General features: G+C 33.2%; 2 protein-coding genes and 1 long non-coding RNA gene across 3 annotated transcripts; all 3 read right to left on the bottom strand.

The window, feature by feature from the left end:
* Positions 1-4,785: 4,785 nt before the first annotated feature.
* Positions 4,786-5,537, bottom strand: LOC127121727 (LL-diaminopimelate aminotransferase, chloroplastic). The gene is made up of 4 exons (XM_051052173.1): positions 5,412-5,537; positions 5,285-5,322; positions 5,129-5,196; positions 4,786-4,929 (listed from the first exon to the last, which is right to left on the bottom strand). Exons 1-4 carry the CDS (start codon positions 5,480-5,482, stop codon positions 4,786-4,788), a joined length of 321 nt encoding a protein of 106 aa, XP_050908130.1. The 5' UTR covers positions 5,483-5,537.
* Positions 5,538-6,992: 1,455 nt separating this feature from the next.
* LOC127121085 (uncharacterized) lies at positions 6,993-7,438 on the bottom strand. The gene is made up of 3 exons (XR_007803306.1): positions 7,361-7,438; positions 7,194-7,278; positions 6,993-7,112 (listed from the first exon to the last, which is right to left on the bottom strand). It is a non-coding gene; the product is annotated as an uncharacterized LOC127121085 (long non-coding RNA).
* Positions 7,439-7,518: 80 nt separating this feature from the next.
* LOC127121726 (zinc finger BED domain-containing protein RICESLEEPER 2-like) lies at positions 7,519-9,443 on the bottom strand. Its single transcript, XM_051052172.1, has 2 exons — positions 7,657-9,443; positions 7,519-7,549 (listed from the first exon to the last, which is right to left on the bottom strand). The coding sequence occupies exons 1-2, from the start codon at positions 9,441-9,443 to the stop codon at positions 7,519-7,521; spliced, it is 1,818 nt and encodes a 605-aa protein (XP_050908129.1).
* Positions 9,444-19,445: the final 10,002 nt, after the last annotated feature.

Raw genomic sequence — 19,445 nt, 5'->3', positions numbered from 1 at the left:
TTGACTTCCTAACTAGGGTTCAAACAAAATGACCTATAATCTTTCACCATAAAACATGACTTTCCAAGCAAAACTAGCTCTTGAATTCAACATGAAAGTTATTTGTAATGTCATAAGGAGTAACTTTCATATTGGAATCATTTTCATATGATAAAAGTTGTAGGAGATAGGGTCTAGGGAACCCCAGTTTTGACCAGTTGACTTTCTCTGGTCAACCACCATGAACCATCTTGCAAACTTGACATTATCTTGATCTTTTGGTCTCATGGAGGATAATATATGCATAATATGATGTAATATGAAGTATCCCTTGAATTACTTGATCAAATGGTGAAGAAACTTGCTGAGTAAGTCACACAAGATACCTAGATGAATTAGGGCTTCCCAGGCAAACAAGCTTCAAACTCTTGATGATTTCTTGATTAAAATGATATGTGAAGATCATGGGGATCCATATATGATGTCTAGAATAAATTTGAACCATCTCTTGATTTATCTCCTTGCATTGAGGGTCTCAAACCCTGGTTGTGAGCTTGATGAGGCATTTGTGGATGCACACACTACCTACAAAAGAAACAAGGCTATACATAGACATATTTTTGGCATTTTGGTTAGTAAATAAGGAAAGATAGAGTATAATACAATCAAATGTGTTGGGTAACCTTTCCCTATGCAAACCCAAGGAATAAGGGGTAAGAAGGATGTCAAGGTGTGATCCCAAAGCTAATGCATATGATGAGATAGCATGAGGGATCTTAGGGTCAAAAATGGGGTCTTACAGCTACTATTGTAACAATTTTGGCCACTTTGTTGTTGCCTGTTGGTCAAACAAGGAAAGGAAATCAAAAGAATCAAACATAGCCAGAGGAGAGTCTGATGATGAACCTGTGCTATTGATGGCTTCTAAATTTAATGGTGGATATTTGGTAGACTGGTGGTATATGGACACTGGCTGCTCAAATCACCTAACTGAAAATAAACAATGCTTGAATAACTTTGACTCTAGAAAGAGGACAAAGATCATATGTGTTGATCATAAGTATCTAAATGTTGAAGGAATGGGAAATGTCAAGGTCAGAGTGAAGAATGGAAAAACTGTTTTGATCAAGGATGTTTAGTATGTTCCTGGCATGAAGAGAAATTTGATGAGTGTAGACCAACTAATTTAGAAAGGTTTCTCAATTACTATGAAGAATAATCTCTTGAAGTTGTATGATTTTGACCAAAAGTAGATTATGCAGTCTTAACAGGGAAGCAACAGAACATTCAAGGTGAATGTGGAAATAATTGAAACTAAATGCCTTAGTGCAGAAGATATTGAAGGTGACAGTGAGCTATGACACAAGAGATTAGGGCATATGAACTTCAGAATCTTAGGGCATCTGAGTTCTAAGAAGCTGGTATATGGCATTCCTAGGATTGTGAAGCTTGAAAAGTCATGTGAGATATGCATGAAAAGCAAATAACCTAGATTTCCATTTGCATCTGAATTTGCTCCAAGAGCAAAACATGCTTTGGGAGTAATACATTATGATGTATATGGACTAGAAGTTGAAAATTATCAGAACTACTGGTGTAGGTGAGTATAACTCATCATATTTCAGAAGGTTTTGTGAGGAGAATGAAGTTGAACATGAGGTTACTACTCCATACAATCCTCAACATAATGGTTTTGCTGAAAGAAGAAATAAAACTTTGCTTGATATGACAAGGAGCATGTTGAAGGAGAAAAAGCTCCCTCACACCTTATGGGGAGAATTTATTTCCATGGCAACATATGTGCTTAACAGGTGACTAACTAAGAAGCTGAAGGAAATTGTTCCTTTTGATAAGTGGATTGGAGATAAGCAAAGTGTGAGCCATCTGAAGGTGTTGGTTCTATTTGTTATAAACATGTACAAGATACTAAGAGAAGGAATTTGGATGACAGAAGCAGAGTCATGTTGCTTATAGGGTGCCACAATACATGTGCTTATAAGCTCTATTGCCATGTCACTAACAAAGTTGAATTCAACGTAAATGTCATTGTGAAAGAATCATAAGCGTGATATTGGAACAAGTCTCAATCCAACGTTGGTGCAGTGCTAACACCTGAGTTAACTTCTGAAGATATTTCAGACTCTGAAGGAGAATCTGCCTCTAAAGGAGATTCTAGGTCTGAAGATGAGTCAGAGTCTAAAGGTGACTCTGATGCTAAATAAGAGTCTGAAGGCGAATCTAAATCTGAAAGTGAATTTGATTTTGATGATGATCCAGACTTTGGTGGAAATCATGCCTATGAAGGTAGTCCAACATCTGATACTATTCCAGCATCTGAAGAAGATTTTGAACAAGTTCAGAGACCACAAAGAATCAGATAAATACCAAGAATATTTGTAGAGTTTGACATGTTGCAAGATATTGAGATAGATTATGAAGGGGAGGTTATTCAATGTGCCATGTTGGTAGATTTCGAACTAGCAAGTACTGAAGAGGCTCTCAAGAAGAAAGTGTGGTTGAAGACCATGAAAGAAGAACTTGAGGTTATAGAAAGAAACTAAACTTGGGAGTTGACTAAGCTTCCAAAGAATAAGAAAGCCATCAGTGTAAGACGGGTTTACAAGTAGAAATTAAAGCCAGATGGATCAATTGGAAAACAAAAATCAAGGTTAGTAGCTAGAGGATTTATACAGAAATCTAGATTAGATTACTTTGAGGTGTTTGCACTTGTAGCTCGACATGAAACAATCAGACTAGTGATTTCTATAGTTGCTAATAGAAATTGGCCTATGATGCATTGAGATGTGAAATCTGTATATCTGAATGGTCTTTTACAAGAGGAAGTTTATATGTTACAATCTCCTGAATTTGAGAAAAATAATCGGGAAGGGTTGGTGTACAAGTTGCATAAAGCCTTATATGGACTGAAGCAAGCTCCTAGAGCCTGAAATCTAAAAATTGATTCATCTTTCAAACTTCAAGGATTCAGAAAATGTGAGATGAAGTATGGTGTTTATGTTCAGCATACATCTGATAACAATATGATTCTAGTGTGTCTTTATATTGATGACATATTGCTAACAGGGAGTTATTCATATAAGATAGCTAAGTTCAAGAAGGTGCTGATGAATGAGTTTGAGATGACTAATTAAGGAAATATGATATATTTTCTAGGAATGAAGTTTTTGTACTTTGATAAGAGTATAATTTTACATCAGCTGAAGTATGAACATGGGCTTCTAAAGAGATTTGAGCTAATAAATTGACAGTCTGCAATCACACATGCTGAAACAAATCACAAGTTGAATTCTGATGTTGAGGGTGATGATGTAGATGCTACAATTTTTAAATAGTTGGTGGGCTCATTGAGATATCTCTGTAATACCAGATCTGACATCTGATATGCAGTAGAAATGATGAGTAGGTTTTTATGAACAAACAAAAGTGGTCACATTACCAAGCTGTTATCAAGATATTGAGGTATATTAAGAGGACTCTAAAGTATGGAGTTTTGTTCCCTTCTAGTGTTAAATCTGATTCAGAGCTGATATGATATTCAGCCTCTGATTGGTGTGGAGACAGAGTTGACAGAAGAAGTACTTCTAGATATTTTTTCAAGTATCTAGGAGGTCCCATTTCTTGGTGATCCAAGAAGAAATCAGTGATTGCATTGTCAACATGTGAAGTTGAGTACATTGCAGGTGCTTTGTCTGCTTGTCAAGCTGTTTGGATTCTGAACTTGTTGCAGGATCTGAAGATCAAGGTGAGTACGCCTATGAAGTTGATGATTGAGAACAAATAAGTTATAAGTTTGGCCAAGAATCAAGTGTTGCATGGAAAGATCAAACATATTGACACAAAATTTCACTTTCTGAGAAATCAGGTTCAAAATGGAATGTTGGGAGTTGTTCACTGTAGCACTCAGAAGCAGGTGACAGATGTTCTGACCAAATCAATCAAGACTGAACACTTTATCCATTTGAGGAATGAGATTGATATTATTGATTTTAATTAGTTGAATATGAATTAAGAGATGATGTTAGATAAAATTCAGTTCCATTTCATTTGCATCTAATTTGACTTGCATTTAAATTTCATTTAAGTTCTAATAAGTGTATAAACCAAATGTGAATCAATTTGTAAATTGAGACTCTGAATTACTGTAACTTTTTTTTTTCAATTCAAAAAGTTAATTACATACTTGTTTTCTCTCTCTTCCATAATCTTCAACTTTATACATTATCAGGTTGCATACTTATGACTAGGGCTGGACAACGGGCCGGGTTGGGCGGTTTCGGGCCCAAAAGCCTCATTCATCCCAACCCGCGGTTTAGTCATATAAGCCCATTTTCGCCCATTTTTGTAATCGGTTTGGACGGGTTGGGTTAGGACGGGTTGCGGGTTATGCAATCGGTTTAATCGGTTTTATTGGGTTGATACAAATCAATAAAATGAAACCTTAAAAACAAATGTATGTAAATTATTAATAATGTATTACTTTCCTCGACTAGAACGGTTTAAGTTTTGTGCCAGTGTACAAAGCTAACATAAGAATCTTCAAATTAACTACAAGCAAAAACACAGACTCACACACACAATTACATCTGTGAAACCTCATTTCTTGGCTCTCAGTGACTATGCTTTCCATTCATAAGATTCAAACTTGAACCTTACTTAAAGACCAGCATTGGATACAAAGGTCTTTCTCTATCCACCCATTCAACATCATTTACTTGATACAAATCAATAAATTGATTATATACTGTTGTATACCTGTCTATGAAGCATGATAGTTTATGTGTATTTTCAACAGAAAGAATCTTCATAACTTACATCAACCATGCTTGATGTTACAAGTGTTGGTAAAGGTTCTGTAGTGTCACCAATTCCAAGGTCTATCAGATTTGCATTTGGATACTTCTTTAAGTGAAGAAGCTCATGTCTTTCAATCTGATGCAAAATCATATAACAGATATATCATAAAATTCTAACATGTGTCATTTGACAAAGTGAAATGTCCATGACAGTAAAAAATCTTGCCCATGACAGTGAATATTTTATTGCTTCTCAAAATATTAAGTTTTTCATGATAACAATGTTCAACTGAGACAGAAAAATTATATTTGAACAGAATGTTATTGAAGAGTACCTCAGGAAATAAATAACCATGTTGCAGTTTCTCCATGTTTACATTCCTAGGTACCTTTGTGCAGTGTCCTGAACATTACAGACAGTCATAATGATAAGTGAGGACTAAGAAAAATGAAGAAAATAAATTCATACAAAAATTGTGCATACTGCATACCAATTCTGACACTTTGATTCTTCAATGTGCATGAAAACCTGTAATTATCATTGGCACACACAAGTCATAAACAAAAGATGATATATTTTGATTGTGTTAAGCTAACATTTTCAAAATTTGTTTTTACCTGTTCACTAACATCCTAGGCTGCAAAGAATTTGGACTAAACATTGAACTCAAATTTGATGTCTTGTACATTTTATGTTCTCAAAAACCAGAGGCTTTTTTTTTCTCTCTAAGGTTTTGGTTCTTACTTATAGCTTAAACATTTATTTTATTAGTGCTGATGTATCTATTCTATAACAAAAGATAAAATAAAGTCAAATTGTTTTCACATAAACTATAAGTTGTTTTTATAAGCTACCCTTGAGAAGTTATGGAAATATGTTGAAAATAGTTCATGGACATGACATAAGTTGCTTCCGTAAGCTCTCCCAAACAATCTCACGAAGTGTTTATATGAGTCGATAAGCTCAAATAAGTCAATCTAACCAAACCCTTAGTTGACAACAGAATTTACCAAATAAACGTAGATGTTAGAATTTAAGAAAAGCGTGAAAGGAAACCTCAAAACATGGTTCCTTCAGGATCCATTCAAAAAGCTCCTTAGTTTCCATCAGTATGTTCTTGCATTCAAAAAGCTCCTTAGTTTCCATCAGTATGTTCTTGCTTTCATCCTCAAAAAGTGTTTGATCATACCTGGAAGGAAAATCAAAGTCAACACTTGCGCTTTTCAAATCTCACAAGTACAATGCTTTTGGCAACAACACTTGATAGATAAATTGTTGTCTACTAACATGCTTTAAAAGCACAACTAACATCAAACATGGTTTTAGTCATTGGCAAGCATTTTATATATGGCAAAATAAAAACGAACAGAAAGTATTTAAAATATAACTTGGATATTTTTGTAGTACACACTATTTGAAAATAAAATTTCCCAAACAGACTTTATCATTGTCATTATTAACCACATTATGATGTAAAATCAAATGGCAGGCCATACTCGCTAATTGCAGCACAGAATATAACAACTGTGACAATTATTCATTGACATGGTAATAGAACTTATGTTTACCCTTGAGATTGAAGATCATTCTTTTAACAGAAACACTGTAAATACCAAACTATAGCTAGAACTGTACTTGAAATGATACATCACATGGTTAAGTATACAATCTACCAGAAATGGCAGAAATTTGATGTTTGATGGTTTGAGTATCACAACTAATATAAATTAATTAATCAACATGAAATTGCAGAGAAAGCATGTGCGTACTAGTAAGAACCATTGTGACCAAATGTTTACTTTCTTAGCAATAGAATAATAACAGTGTAACAAAAAGCTGATCAATGTTGTTAGAGTAGCCAAACGAATGAATAGGGACTAAGTTAAAAACCAATTCAATTCAAGCAGAGTCTACAGGGGAAAAGGAGTAAATGAGAGCATAGACTGGCAGGACTATTTATGTTGTTTGGTTGCATTGAAACCTTTGTGCTATTATTGCATAGTATGTTTGTCAGTGTAGTTATTGTACACTCTTTTAGTAGCACAATTCTCATAACAGAAACAACACCATCTGAGAAAACAAATGTGCAGCAACCAAAAGAGAATTAAGCACCCTTCAACAGCATTAAGAACAAAAAAAAATAGATTTGGCGTGAATGACTAAGCGAACCTGTAATGTGAATGGTTTTAGTAAGTTCTGTTTCCTTAGCTTTCTGAACTGCAGTTTCTTCCCTCATTTACGGGACAAAATATATATTATTTGACCATTGAGTAGTCACAAAATATAAGTCACATATGACTTCAAAAAACATAGTTGAACTGAAAAATTAAACAAGAAAAATATTAAGCTTTAAAAAGGAATAAAGTAATAAATAAATCAAATTAATAAAGTAAATATACCTCCATATTTTTCAAGCACAACCAGAAGGTTGTGGCTGAGACGGTAAAGATCCTCTTCTTGCTGTAGAAGAAATTTCTTCAAATTCTAAAATAATGAAATAAACATTTTTTTAGAAATATATAACAATTATGAAATAAAGATATAACATTTTTAAAAATAATTTTACCTGCTATAATATCTTCAGAAAGCTCAAAATCTTCCATGAGGTTCAAGTCTTTGAAATAGGTAAAAGACGGCTTTAACCAATTCTGGGTGCAAATTAATACCTCTGCCATTTCAGGTTTTAGGGAGCTCCTATAAGTTTCTAAGACTCTCCCTCCCGTACTAAAGGCACTTTCTGATGCAACCGTAGACACTGGTGTGGCAAAAATATCTTTAGCTATTGTAGACAAAATAGGATATTGTGTTGAATTGTGTTTCCACCACACAAGAAGGTCAAATTTAGGATCCCTTTTGACACACTTACTAGAGTAAAAACCCTCAAGCTCATTTTGTTGATCAATCGAGTCTTGTTCCTCTAAATGTTGCTCAAAAGCATCGGCTCTAGCCATTAGTGAAGGACGGCCAGCTGTTGTTTCATCATTGGAAACATTGTTTTCACCATTACCAAGAGGTTGTCTACTATGATTTTGGTCATAAGCTTGCTTATACCAATCATACAATTTTTGTAAGCTCTCTTTTATAGATTTCATCAACCCGGTAGCAAACACAGATCCGACTCCATACATATCCTTAAAAGTCCACTCAATATAACTCAACTTGTATCTTGGATCCAAAATGATTCCAAAATAAATCAACTTGTTCATCTTAGTAGCACACCCCCAATATCTATTATACTTTTCCATCATGTCCCCACCCACACTTGCAAAAACACCATTCAAGTTCATAGTAGCTTGCTTCAACTCACAATAGATCGCAGACACTTGGTGAAAAGCACTATGCAAACTCACACTTTGAGAGGTGGAAAAAACATTAGTTGCTTCATAGAATAACTTTAAAAAAGAGATGAAAGCTCTAACAATGTCCCAATCATCACTACTAGGAGGACTACCTTTTCCAAAGAACTCCCTGTAGCTCGACTCTTCATACTCAAGCTTATCAAAAGCAGCTTGAAATTTCTCTGCAGCCTCAAGCATCAAATATGTCGCGTTCCAACGAGTTGAAACATCAAGACATACTAGTTTTTTACAAGTTATTCCAGCAAATTCAATGCACTCTTTAAACTTGGCTGCCCTATGAGGTGAGGACTTGACAAATCTAACAGCATCCCTAACACTAGTAATAGACAAATGTTTATCTTTCAAGCCCTCATTTACCACCAAATTCAATATGTGAGCAGCGCACCTCATATGAAAACATTTTCCATCCCCCATCATCCCATTCATAGTTGATATTTTTCTATGCAAATATGCTACAGCTACATCATTTGAAGTTGCATTATCAACAGTTATGGTAGACACATTCCTAATTCCCCAATCCCTTAACACCTCTTCAATCTTCCTACCTACCGTATCACCCTTGTGGTTTGGAATAACTGTGAAGCTTATAATTCTCTTTTGATAGTTCCATTCGTTATCCACAAAGTGTGCCGTAAGGGTTAAGTAGTTTTGATTTTGGATAGAAGTCCAACAATCAGTAGTAAGTGCTACTCTATTGCAGTCAGACTTAAAGAAGGCTTTTAGTTTTTGTTTCTCATCCAAGTGTAGCTGAAAACAGTCTCTAGCTACTGTACGCCTAGATGGGAGAGTAAACTGGGGCTGCATTACTTTAGAATAGTACTTAAAACCTTCCCCCTCAACTGCACTAAATGGTTGTTCATCTAGAACCACAAAAATTGACAAAGCTTTTCTACAAGCTTGCTTGTCAAATTTGGAGCTAACATGACCCAAACTAGATCCTTCTGCAGAGGGGTATGTCAGAATAGTTTGGGTGGGATCAATGGTTCTAGGCTTCTTTGCACATTTTAGAATGTGATGGTTCATGTTGGTGGTGCCATGAGTCCTAGGGTCACATAGGTATTTTTTGTGGCAGTGTTTACAAGCTGCAGTTGGTGTATCAACTAAGTCATCTGGTAATCTAATAAAGTGCTCCCAACAAGCAGATGATTGCCTAGAACCACTTGCACTAGCTTTCCTCTTCTTTGTAAGTTGGGTATTAACTAATTCTGCTCCAACAACTTCAGTTGTTGCTGTTGAACCAACTTCATTCATGACATATTCAGTAGGTATAGTTTGATTAGGCTGACCCATCACTGAAAAATGACGGAGCCATAATCAACATAATTGAAGGAAAAGCAGGTTGCAAAATTTAAAATAGAAATCAAGTAAAAATTGGCTATTTGAAAAAAGTCATTATCAGATAAAATAACATGAAAATAGATGATATTTGAAAAAAGTCATTATCATTTAGTTTAAAATAACATGAAAATAACATGAAAAAAGTCATTATCAGATAAAATAACATGAAAATTGGCTATTTGTAAAAATTGGTAGAATGACTTACTTCAGCTTATTAACCAACATAATTTACTTTTAATTATAAGTTCAACAAGATAATTTGTAAAAACAATTTGAAAGGTCCTAAGAAAAGCACTTAAAGTATGAAAAAAAGCAATAAATGGTGCAAGCTCTTACTTGTTTTCTGCTTTAGACAAGTTATAATCAGAAACAACACCAACCTGCAGAGAATAAAGAACAATTCAGAATAATGCGTATAAAACTCCAAAATCAAGATAAACTAAATGATACCAATTGTAGTAGTTTACCTGAGAAATGTGACCTTGAAATTGGTTTCTGCCAAGGTCCAAAACCTCCAACTTTAACACAAAAACATATGTAACAGAACCCTGAAATAAATTTCCTGATATGTTAAGACTCACAATAGATTTCAACCCTGAAAAATCTGAGACATAAAGAGGAACGGTGATTGAATACTAAAGCGGAACGGTAATTGCATAACCTACTTACTCCCCCAGAATCTTGAAACAAAATTGGATGGTGATAATTAGAATTAAGAGTAAATTAAGAATTAATTTTCCAGAAACAAAACCGTAATAGGACTAAGAGTAAAACAAGAAAGAAATTGATAAGAAAAATAGAAAGAGAGACTTTACATTGAAGATGAGAGCCTTGTTGGTAGAACTCCAAGCCAAACCACCTCTGAAATGGAAGTTCCAGAACAACACTAACACGGCGATAATTAGAATTAACAGTTAAGATATAATACTAAATCAGATTTGAACATTGTGAAATACTAGCGATGAATGAATCCAGATCCGGAAAGAAATTGGAAATTTTAAGCGAAACGAAATAATAACAAAATGAAGAGCGTGAGGGTGGAAAATAGTGGTTGAATGAAGGAATCGAGTGTGTAACGGAAAACCTGAGGGTGGAAAAAGGAAAGAAAGAAAAGGAAAAGGAAAAGAAAACTTACAGATGCAGTTGGCGAAATCGGTGAGCGAGAGAACATGTGAGTGAGAGAATAGAATGAGCTGCTGGAAAACCCTAGAAGGGTATCTCAATTGGGCGGGTTTGGGTACCCGCGGTTCAGAATTTTGAACCCGACCCGCCCATATAAACCCAATTGAAACTGCTATATTTTAATCACTGACCCGATAGACCGTTTGAACCCGCCCATTTCGGTTTTCTTTTTCGGTTATGTCGCGTTCCAACGAGTTGAAACATCGAGACATACTAGTTTTTTACAAGTTATTCCAGCAAATTCAATGCACTCTTTAAACTTGGCTGCCCTATGAGGTGAGGACTTGACAAATCTAACATCATCCCTAACACTAGTAATAGACAAATGTTTATCTTTCAAGCCCTCATTTACCACCAAATTCAATATGTGAGCAGCGCACCTCATATGAAAACATTTTCCATCCCCCATCATCCCATTCATAGTTGATATTTTTCTATGCAAATATGCTACAGCTACATCATTTGAAGTTGCATTATCAACAGTTATGGTAGACACATTCCTAATTCCCCAATCCCTTAACACCTCTTCAATCTTCCTACCTACCGTATCACCCTTGTGGTTTGGAATAACTGTGAAGCTTATAATTCTCTTTTGATAGTTCCATTCGTTATCCACAAAGTGTGCCGTAAGGGTTAAGTAGTTTTGATTTTGGATAGAAGTCCAACAATCAGTAGTAAGTGCTACTCTATTGCAGTCAGACTTAAAGAAGGCTTTTAGTTTTTGTTTCTCATCCAAGTGTAGCTGAAAACAGTCTCTAGCTGAAAACAGTCACTAGTGTTTGTATATTACTATTTTATTTATAAAAGTTTTCAACACACAATGTCAATCCAATTAAATTTGTATACTTTTATCTTTCCGATTATTTTTTTTACTGTGTATTTCCAACATCCTTTCGAACTAAATTTTATCCTTTAAATATTTTTTTTAAGTTATAAAATCATAAGCGGTGGGACATAGTTCATGTTTCAACACCATTGCTTAAAAAATTTAAATTAATTAAAAATTATTAATCGACACACCAACTAACTTTTAAATCCAATAAAAAAAATTAAAAATCAATTTGACTCAAGCCAAATTCTCACATCTCTTAAAAATAAAAAATTAAAATCAGTTGTAATATTAATAATAGTAATAAAACCAGTTTCTAAATTGTGACCAAATTTAGTGCTATTTTGAAACATACTAGTAATGTACTAGTATACTACTACTGTCAACTTAGTAGAAGTACTTACTTTTTCTGTGCTACAGAAAATGCAAGGAAAAAAAAAGGCTCATTTGTAAATAGAAAACTGAGTATATCTGATTCACATCACACAGAGAGAATGAAGAATAATTTGAAACAAATGCCGAGGAGGTGGGGAAGATGAGTGGATTCTTGTTACTTTAATTATTCTTCTACTTTAATTAAATTTGAGTCATTGGTTCATAATTTGAGTGTCACTGTATATGAGTCAATGGTGCGTATGAATGGATTAGACGGTGATGCGACTTTTGTTGCCAATTTTGGAGTTTACATTTGATGTGACTTACAGTCACCACCACGGCGGGGGGCTCGCACAGCTAGCTGTCTTACCACTTCCCTCCTTATACTAGTATGAGTTTTTGCTTGAAATGCCCTATTTTTCAAAATTTAATCCCAATATACCCCCTTTTGAAAAAAAAATCCCAGTCTACCCCCTTTTGTAGTTGGGCCTCGTCACTTGATCTGACGAGGGGGTGCTGAAAGATATTTTGCCTCATAGGCTCGGCAAATGGAATGATGAGGGAGTGGGCGAATTTTTTTTTCTTCAATGGCTCGTCAAGTGACGAGCATGTGCAGGCATTCCTTTTTTTTTGTTTTTATTTTAAATAGTATTTAATTAATATTAATAATAATTAATTAATAGGAAGTGTAAATAGAATACTAAATTTATTAAATACTAATAATTGTTAATAATAATAATTAATATAATTGTTTTTTAGACTGAATTTTTTTAATGACTGAAATTTATTAAATTTATAATTTTTTTGTCAAGTCGTTTAATGACTGAAATTTATTCTTTTAGAAGTGAATAAATAAGTTATCGTAAGTTTAAATTCTCACGATTCATATGATGTTTTTGTACAACTATCAACTAAGTTGATTTAACAAAATAAAAATTATATTCTATCTTTTTACAAATAATTAACCGGTATTCCATATTTGAATAATATTACAATTAAAACCTTTAAAAAGGATAAAATAATAATAAATATTTTGTAAAAAGAAAATTTTTCATATTTAAAACTGTCTAAAAATAAATTAGGTGAATCAATAAATACTCAATTATCAACTATTAACTCCAATTAATAAAAAATAATTTTTTATAACTAAAGGAGAAAAACATGATTATCTAAATTTAATTTCGGTCTTATTTTTAACATAAAAGACAACTTTTATGGAAAATAATAATATGATTGCTAATATATTTTTAATTAAATTATTATCGGAGATGATTTTGAAATAAATACATTAAATGTGTCTAAATTTGTTGATATTTATTTATTTAAGATAAAAAAAATATTATTTTTTGCTTATAATAAAGTTGAAGGGAATAATAATTAATGGTTATTTAAATTAAATTTAAATGTATATTATCTAAATAATCAAATTTTAATAAAAGTTAATTAATTATTTGAGCTCATTTACTCAATTAAATAAAATATAAATAATTATAAGATATAAATTTTAAAACATTGGTTGATATGCCTCCACATAAATCAAAATATCACATCTCTTAATTTTCCAAAACTTTATCTTAGAATCATTTATATTTTATTTAATCAAGCAAATGAGCTCAAATAATTAATTAGTTCTAATTATAAGCTAATTGTTTGAAGAATACAAATTTGAGTTTAAATTAAATAATCATTAATTATTATTTATTTAATTTTTCATGAAACTTTAGATTGCACTCCTTTGAAAATCAGATCATTACAATAAAAAAAATATTTCTTTTTTTTATCTTTTTTCTAATTATGATAATCCATTTTTATTTTTTCTATAAGCTACTTATTTAACTTAATTGAGTGTAAGAATCCCAAATAATCCATAATTTTCTTGTAAATCACATTATTTATTTCCTTTTTTATGATATTTTCATTAAAAATTTGATATTTGAAAGTTTTGACATATCCTAATATTTAAAAACTATTTTAAAAGTCAAATATGCTAACATTACATCATATTCAATGAATTAAAAAAAGTTGATCTAACTTATTAAAAAACTAATACTTAAATTAACATTATAACTTATAAGAAATAAACAAATGGAAAAAAAAACTAAGTTAAATACAATGTTTTAAAAGTGGGAGAAAGGGATGAATCAATGGAGTCTCTATTTTAAAGTTTAATTGACACAATCAATTAAATTTAAAAACATTTTATTAAATGATTAAATAAATACATAAATAAATTACTAATATTAAATTAAATTTTATACATAAATTATAAATTATTAATCCATTATAAATTTAATATAACAAAATCAATAAAATTAATAATACAATAATAACACAAAAACTATGTAGATTTATGTGGAGGCATATCAATCAATGTTTTTAAAACCTATATTAAAAATCAAATCTGCTAATATTTACATCATAATTCAATGGATTCAAGTTGTTCTAACTTATTAATAATACAAAAATTAAAACTATAAATAAAAAAAGAGTTTTGATATTACAAACATTTACACAAGAATAAAAAAATTGTTGATAAAGATTAAATTTTCCTTTTGTGTTGGCCAAACATAGCACATAACATTAATTAATTATTATTAATATTAATTAAATACTATTTAAAATATTAATTAAATACTATTAATTAATTATTATTAATATTAATTAAATACTATTTAAAATAAAAACAAAAAAAAAAAGGAATGCCTGCACATGCTCGTCACTTGAAGTGACGAGCCATTGAAGAAAAAAAAATTCGCCCACTCCCTCGTCATTCCATTTGCCGAGCCCATGAGGCAAAATATCTTTCAGCACCCCCTCGTCAGATCAAGTGACGAGGCCCAACTACAAAAGGGGGTAGACTGGGATTTTTTTTTCAAAAAGGGGTATATTGGGATTAAATTTTGAAAAATGGGGCATTTCAAGCAAAAACTCATACTAGTATATGTTGTATATTATATTAAATCTATTATTTATTAATATTTTTATAATTTTAATAAAAAAATATAATTTATCGATTTTTATAATTTGAATATCTAAAAGTTGATCTAAATTAAATTGTATGAAATTGGATCGAATATGATTGAATATTTTTAATCAATTATTCAAAATCGAACCGAATCACGAATAAATTTATCTTTAAATTTGGTGAATTTTACCTCAAAACTATTAGTGTGTGAGACACTTTTAGTGATGAGAGAAAGAGAGAGAATGGACAATAAGGATTGTTATTACTAAATGTTATGGAAGCGAGTATAAAAACTGAATTACAATATGCATGTATTTATATACAAAGTTACTCTAACTAACTAATATAACAAACTCTAACCCTAACTAACTTGGGTTTGGGATACAACTTGGATTATATCACAATATACCCCCTTATAATCCAAGTTGTCAAACACAAACTAATCATAGTCGATCTGAACTATTTTTAAAAATTAGGAATCTGTCGATCTTCAGTCCTTTGGTGAAAATATCGGTCAACTGTGTTTCACTCGAGTAATGTCTCACTTCAAGTTCACCTTGATTTACCTTTTCCTTTAGGAAATGAAATCTCACCTCAATGTGCTTACTCCTTCCATGCAGAACTGGATTCTTTGCAAGATTAATGACTGACTTGTTGTCGATCTGCAGGACCAGAGGTTTCATCACTTCGACTTTCATTTCTTCCAGCACATATCTTATCCAAATTGATTGGCAAGCAACATAAGATCCTTCATTTCTCCAACTTCAAATTTGGTTCGATGGACAAAGATGCAGGAATCAAATCATCCATCCTGAATCTCTTGAGTATCTCTTTGACATACTTTCTTTGATGTAGTATCATTAGTGTAAGCCCTAGAGGTCAATACTTTTGGTATTTGTATCGAATTATTTATTAATAATAAAAGGCTTTTTCTTTATTATGTTTGTCTAATAAAGTCCCTAGAATAGATAGTCCGTTTAATGTATCAAGTGTGACTTAATCATAAGATCACATTAAACATAAGGATACTATTCTTAAAGTATCCATAGTCGAGCTTTATTGTGAAGTGGGATTACATTAAAGCATTAAGACTATTATGTATATAGACTGATGATCACATCTCATGGATCATGGATAAGGAGTTATCAAGTCTTAAACATAGGTATGAATTAAGAGTAATATTTATACTGGATTAACCCACTATGAGAATATTATATAGAATGTTATGCAAAGTGTCATAAGTTATTCTCATGGTGATAATGGTGTATACCACCCTTCGACCTGAAACCATTATGGACCCTAGATGTAGAGTCGAGTGCCTTATTGCTGATCAAACATTGTCTGTAACTGGATGACCATAAAGACAGTTGATGGATACTCCACGATGCATGCTAAGGGACATGAGTGACCTAGATGGAATTTGCCCATCCTGCGTAACAGGATAAATGTCTATGGGCCCAATATTGAACTGGACAAGGATGACATGGTCTATGCCTTATGTTCAATATAGACATAAGGGCAAAAATGTAATTGTACACATAAGTATTATCACAAAAGGATGTGTCATATCACATGACATTTTTGTGTCTTGGGTAGTAGTGATGTGTTGCTAGATACCGCTCACTATTTATTATGTTAAATACGTGATTTAATATAATTGTCAATGCCGCGAAAACCTACAGGGTCACACACAAAAGGACGGATTGATGAGAGATAGAGTAACTAAGGAATATCGTAATGTACGGTGAACTTAAGTGAATTGTAGAACATCGTAAGGTACAGTGTACTTAAGTAGAATACGAAATATGGTAAGGTACCACACGCTTAAGTGATTTTGACATATTATAAGATATGGGTCACATACACTTGAGTGAGCTTTTTATCTTGCTGCCCACACAAGTGGTTCTATAAATAGAACCCTTGTGTAGAAGCATTTGTGCAGTTGCAATTTCGTTTCTCTCTCTCTCTCTCTCACTCAAAGCCTTCATTCGTAGCAGCTAGCACTGAGATTGAAGGAATTCGTTCGTGTGGACTGAGTAGAGGCGTTGCCATCGTTCAACGCTCGTGATCGCTCCGTAGATTTGCATCAAAGGTTACAATCGCCACAAGAGGTAACGATTCTATCACTAATCATGCTCATTCGTAAGGATCACTAAAGGAGAAATTTTAAATTCCGTTGCGTTATGGATCGCTCTTCTCCTTCATATCCTACCTTGCTTTGACATTTGAAATTTCATGCATAGGAAATAAGACAAGTTCCCCATACCCAACATTTTAAATTCCTTCATCATCATCTCTTTGAACTTCGACAAGTTCTCCAAGCTATTTCCAATTACTAATAAGTCATCGACATATAAGAAGATGATTATTATATCTTGTGCCACAACCTGAACATGTACACCATACTCAGATTTGCATTTGACAAATCTCAATTTGACCAAGTATGAGTCTATCTTCTGTTTCCATGCCCTAGGTGCCTACTTGATACCATAGAGGGCTTTGTGCAACCTGTATACTTTCCTTGCTTCTTCCTATATCACAAACCTAGGAGGTTGTGTGACATATACCTCTCATCTAGAGGACCATTCAAAAATGTTGATTTCACATCTAAGTGAAATATCGGCCATCCTTGCTTACATGTCAAAGCTACGATCAATTAAACAGTCTTTAATCTTGTTACTAGTGCATACACTTTAGAGTACTTGAATCCTGCTCTCTGAAGAAATCCTTGAGCGACTAATCTTGCCTTGTGTCTTGCAATCGACCCATCAGGATTGTGCTTCAGTTTGAACACCCACTTCACTTCGATAGCTTTTGTATGTGTTGGTAATTCGACAAAATCCTATGTGTTATTTATTTTGATCGCTTATAACTCTTCAACCATAAATGACGTTCATTGTTTATTCTTTAAAGCCTCGCTATAGTTGATTGGTTCAACACCGACAAGTAAAGCGAAATAAACTAAATCTCCATTTGGTGTGACTTCATTATCACCAACCACTTCATAGTCTTGAAGCCTTGATGGGAGTACTCTGGTTCTTTGAGGTCTTTGACTTGTCCTAGCCATACCCTCTCGATCATATGTTTTGACTTTGACTTTATTATCATATTCAACTTTGATTATTTATGGAGTACCACAAACTTCTTCGACTTCGACTTCATCAGTTTCTTTGTCGATGCCATAACTCATCAAAGTCTTGTTAATTGCATCACCAGAATTTCAATCCCAGACAGAGTTATCATCAATCACAATGTTTCGACTCATCATGATCTTATTGTGCATTGGATTTAATAACATCTATGCTCCAATTTTGTGATATCCTACCATAATCATAGGTTCACTTTTATCATCAAGCTTCATTCTTCTTGCATCAGGAATATGCTTGTAACAAATAGAGTCAAACACCTTCAGATGGCTCATTTATGGTCATTTTCCACTTCACACTTCTTCTGGAACATTGTTCTTCAGCTTCTTGGTAGGGCACATGTTCAGAATATAAACACCAATGGTGACAGTTTTACCCCATAAGGATTTTGGCAAATTTTCTACTTCATCATGCATCTCGCCATATCCAATATGGCCATGTTTCTTATTTCTGCTATCCCATTATGTTTAGGTGTGTAAGAAGCAGCTACCTGATGATCAATACCATGTTTTACACAGAACTCTTCAAATACCTTGGATGTGTATTCGCCACCTCCATCTGTTCGCAGAACCTTGATCTTCTTTTCACTATGATTTTTGACAAGCATCTTGAATCTCTTTAAGATTTCAAACACTTCCTCCTTTTTCTTGGTCACATAGATCCAAAGCTTTAGACTATAATCATCGATAAATGAGACAAAATACTTGTTTCCACCAATTGTACGATCCTTAAACGGGCCATATACATCTGAATGTACTACTTCTAGTATGCAAGAGGACAACAATGGCATAGTCAAAACGAAAGACTTTCTGGATTGCTTCCTTACTAAGAAACCTTCACAAAGTTTTCCGGGCATCTCAAGACTTGGTATATCAGTTACCATATCTTGAGTAATCAGTTGATTGAGTGACCTAAAATTCAGATGGCCAAATCTTAAATGCCACAACCAACTATTCTTGTGGTCGACAACTACTTTTAGGCATTGTACCTTGGTCGAATTGATCATGGTCTTATATGTCATATTCTTCGACATAGGAGATTTTAAGACCAGATTACTTTGAGTGTCGAATAGTTCCAAGGCTCCATCTTCCATAACCACTAAGAAACCTTTTTCGACCAATTGTCAACCACTTAGCTGATTGCACTTCACTCTAGGTACATAGAGTATATCTTTGATCATAACTTTTGCTCAATTTCTCATGTGAATAAATATGTCGCAAGTAACTTCTGCTTGTAACGCGCTGTTATCAACAAGTTTGACCCTGTTCTTCTTCGACTCATCGAAATTGGCTAACTACACTTTTCGACCAGTCATGTGATTCGAACATCATGTGTAAAGAAACCTGATCTTGGTGTCGACATGCTCATCTGCAACTGTAACCATAACCATCATATCTTCATAATCTTTTGAATCTTGGCGTGCAAGATTTGCTCCTTCATTCTCGACTTTCTTGTAC

The sequence above is a fragment of the Lathyrus oleraceus genome, chromosome 2 (assembly GCF_024323335.1).
Source record: "Lathyrus oleraceus cultivar Zhongwan6 chromosome 2, CAAS_Psat_ZW6_1.0, whole genome shotgun sequence".
Taxonomy (NCBI): Eukaryota; Viridiplantae; Streptophyta; class Magnoliopsida; order Fabales; family Fabaceae; genus Lathyrus; species Lathyrus oleraceus.
This window is presented reverse-complemented; position numbering and strand designations above follow the sequence as displayed.

Bases quoted from the DNA above. Each gene is read 5' to 3' on its own strand.
- LOC127121727 (XM_051052173.1), bottom strand. From the start codon at position 5,482: ATGTACAAGACATCAAATTTGAGTTCAATGTTTAGTCCAAATTCTTTG. The intron at 5,323-5,411 runs GTAAAAACAAAT...TGATAATTACAG, and splicing joins CCTAGGATGTTAGTGAACAG to GTTTTCATGCACATTGAAGA. The intron at 4,930-5,128 runs GTACTCTTCAAT...ATTTTGCATCAG, and splicing joins ATGGTTATTTATTTCCTGAG to ATTGAAAGACATGAGCTTCT.
- LOC127121726 (XM_051052172.1), bottom strand. From the start codon at position 9,443: ATGGGTCAGCCTAATCAAACTATACCTACTGAATATGTCATGAATGAA. The intron at 7,550-7,656 runs GTGTGTCAAAAG...TTGCCACACCAG, and splicing joins GAGGGTTTTTACTCTAGTAA to TGTCTACGGTTGCATCAGAA.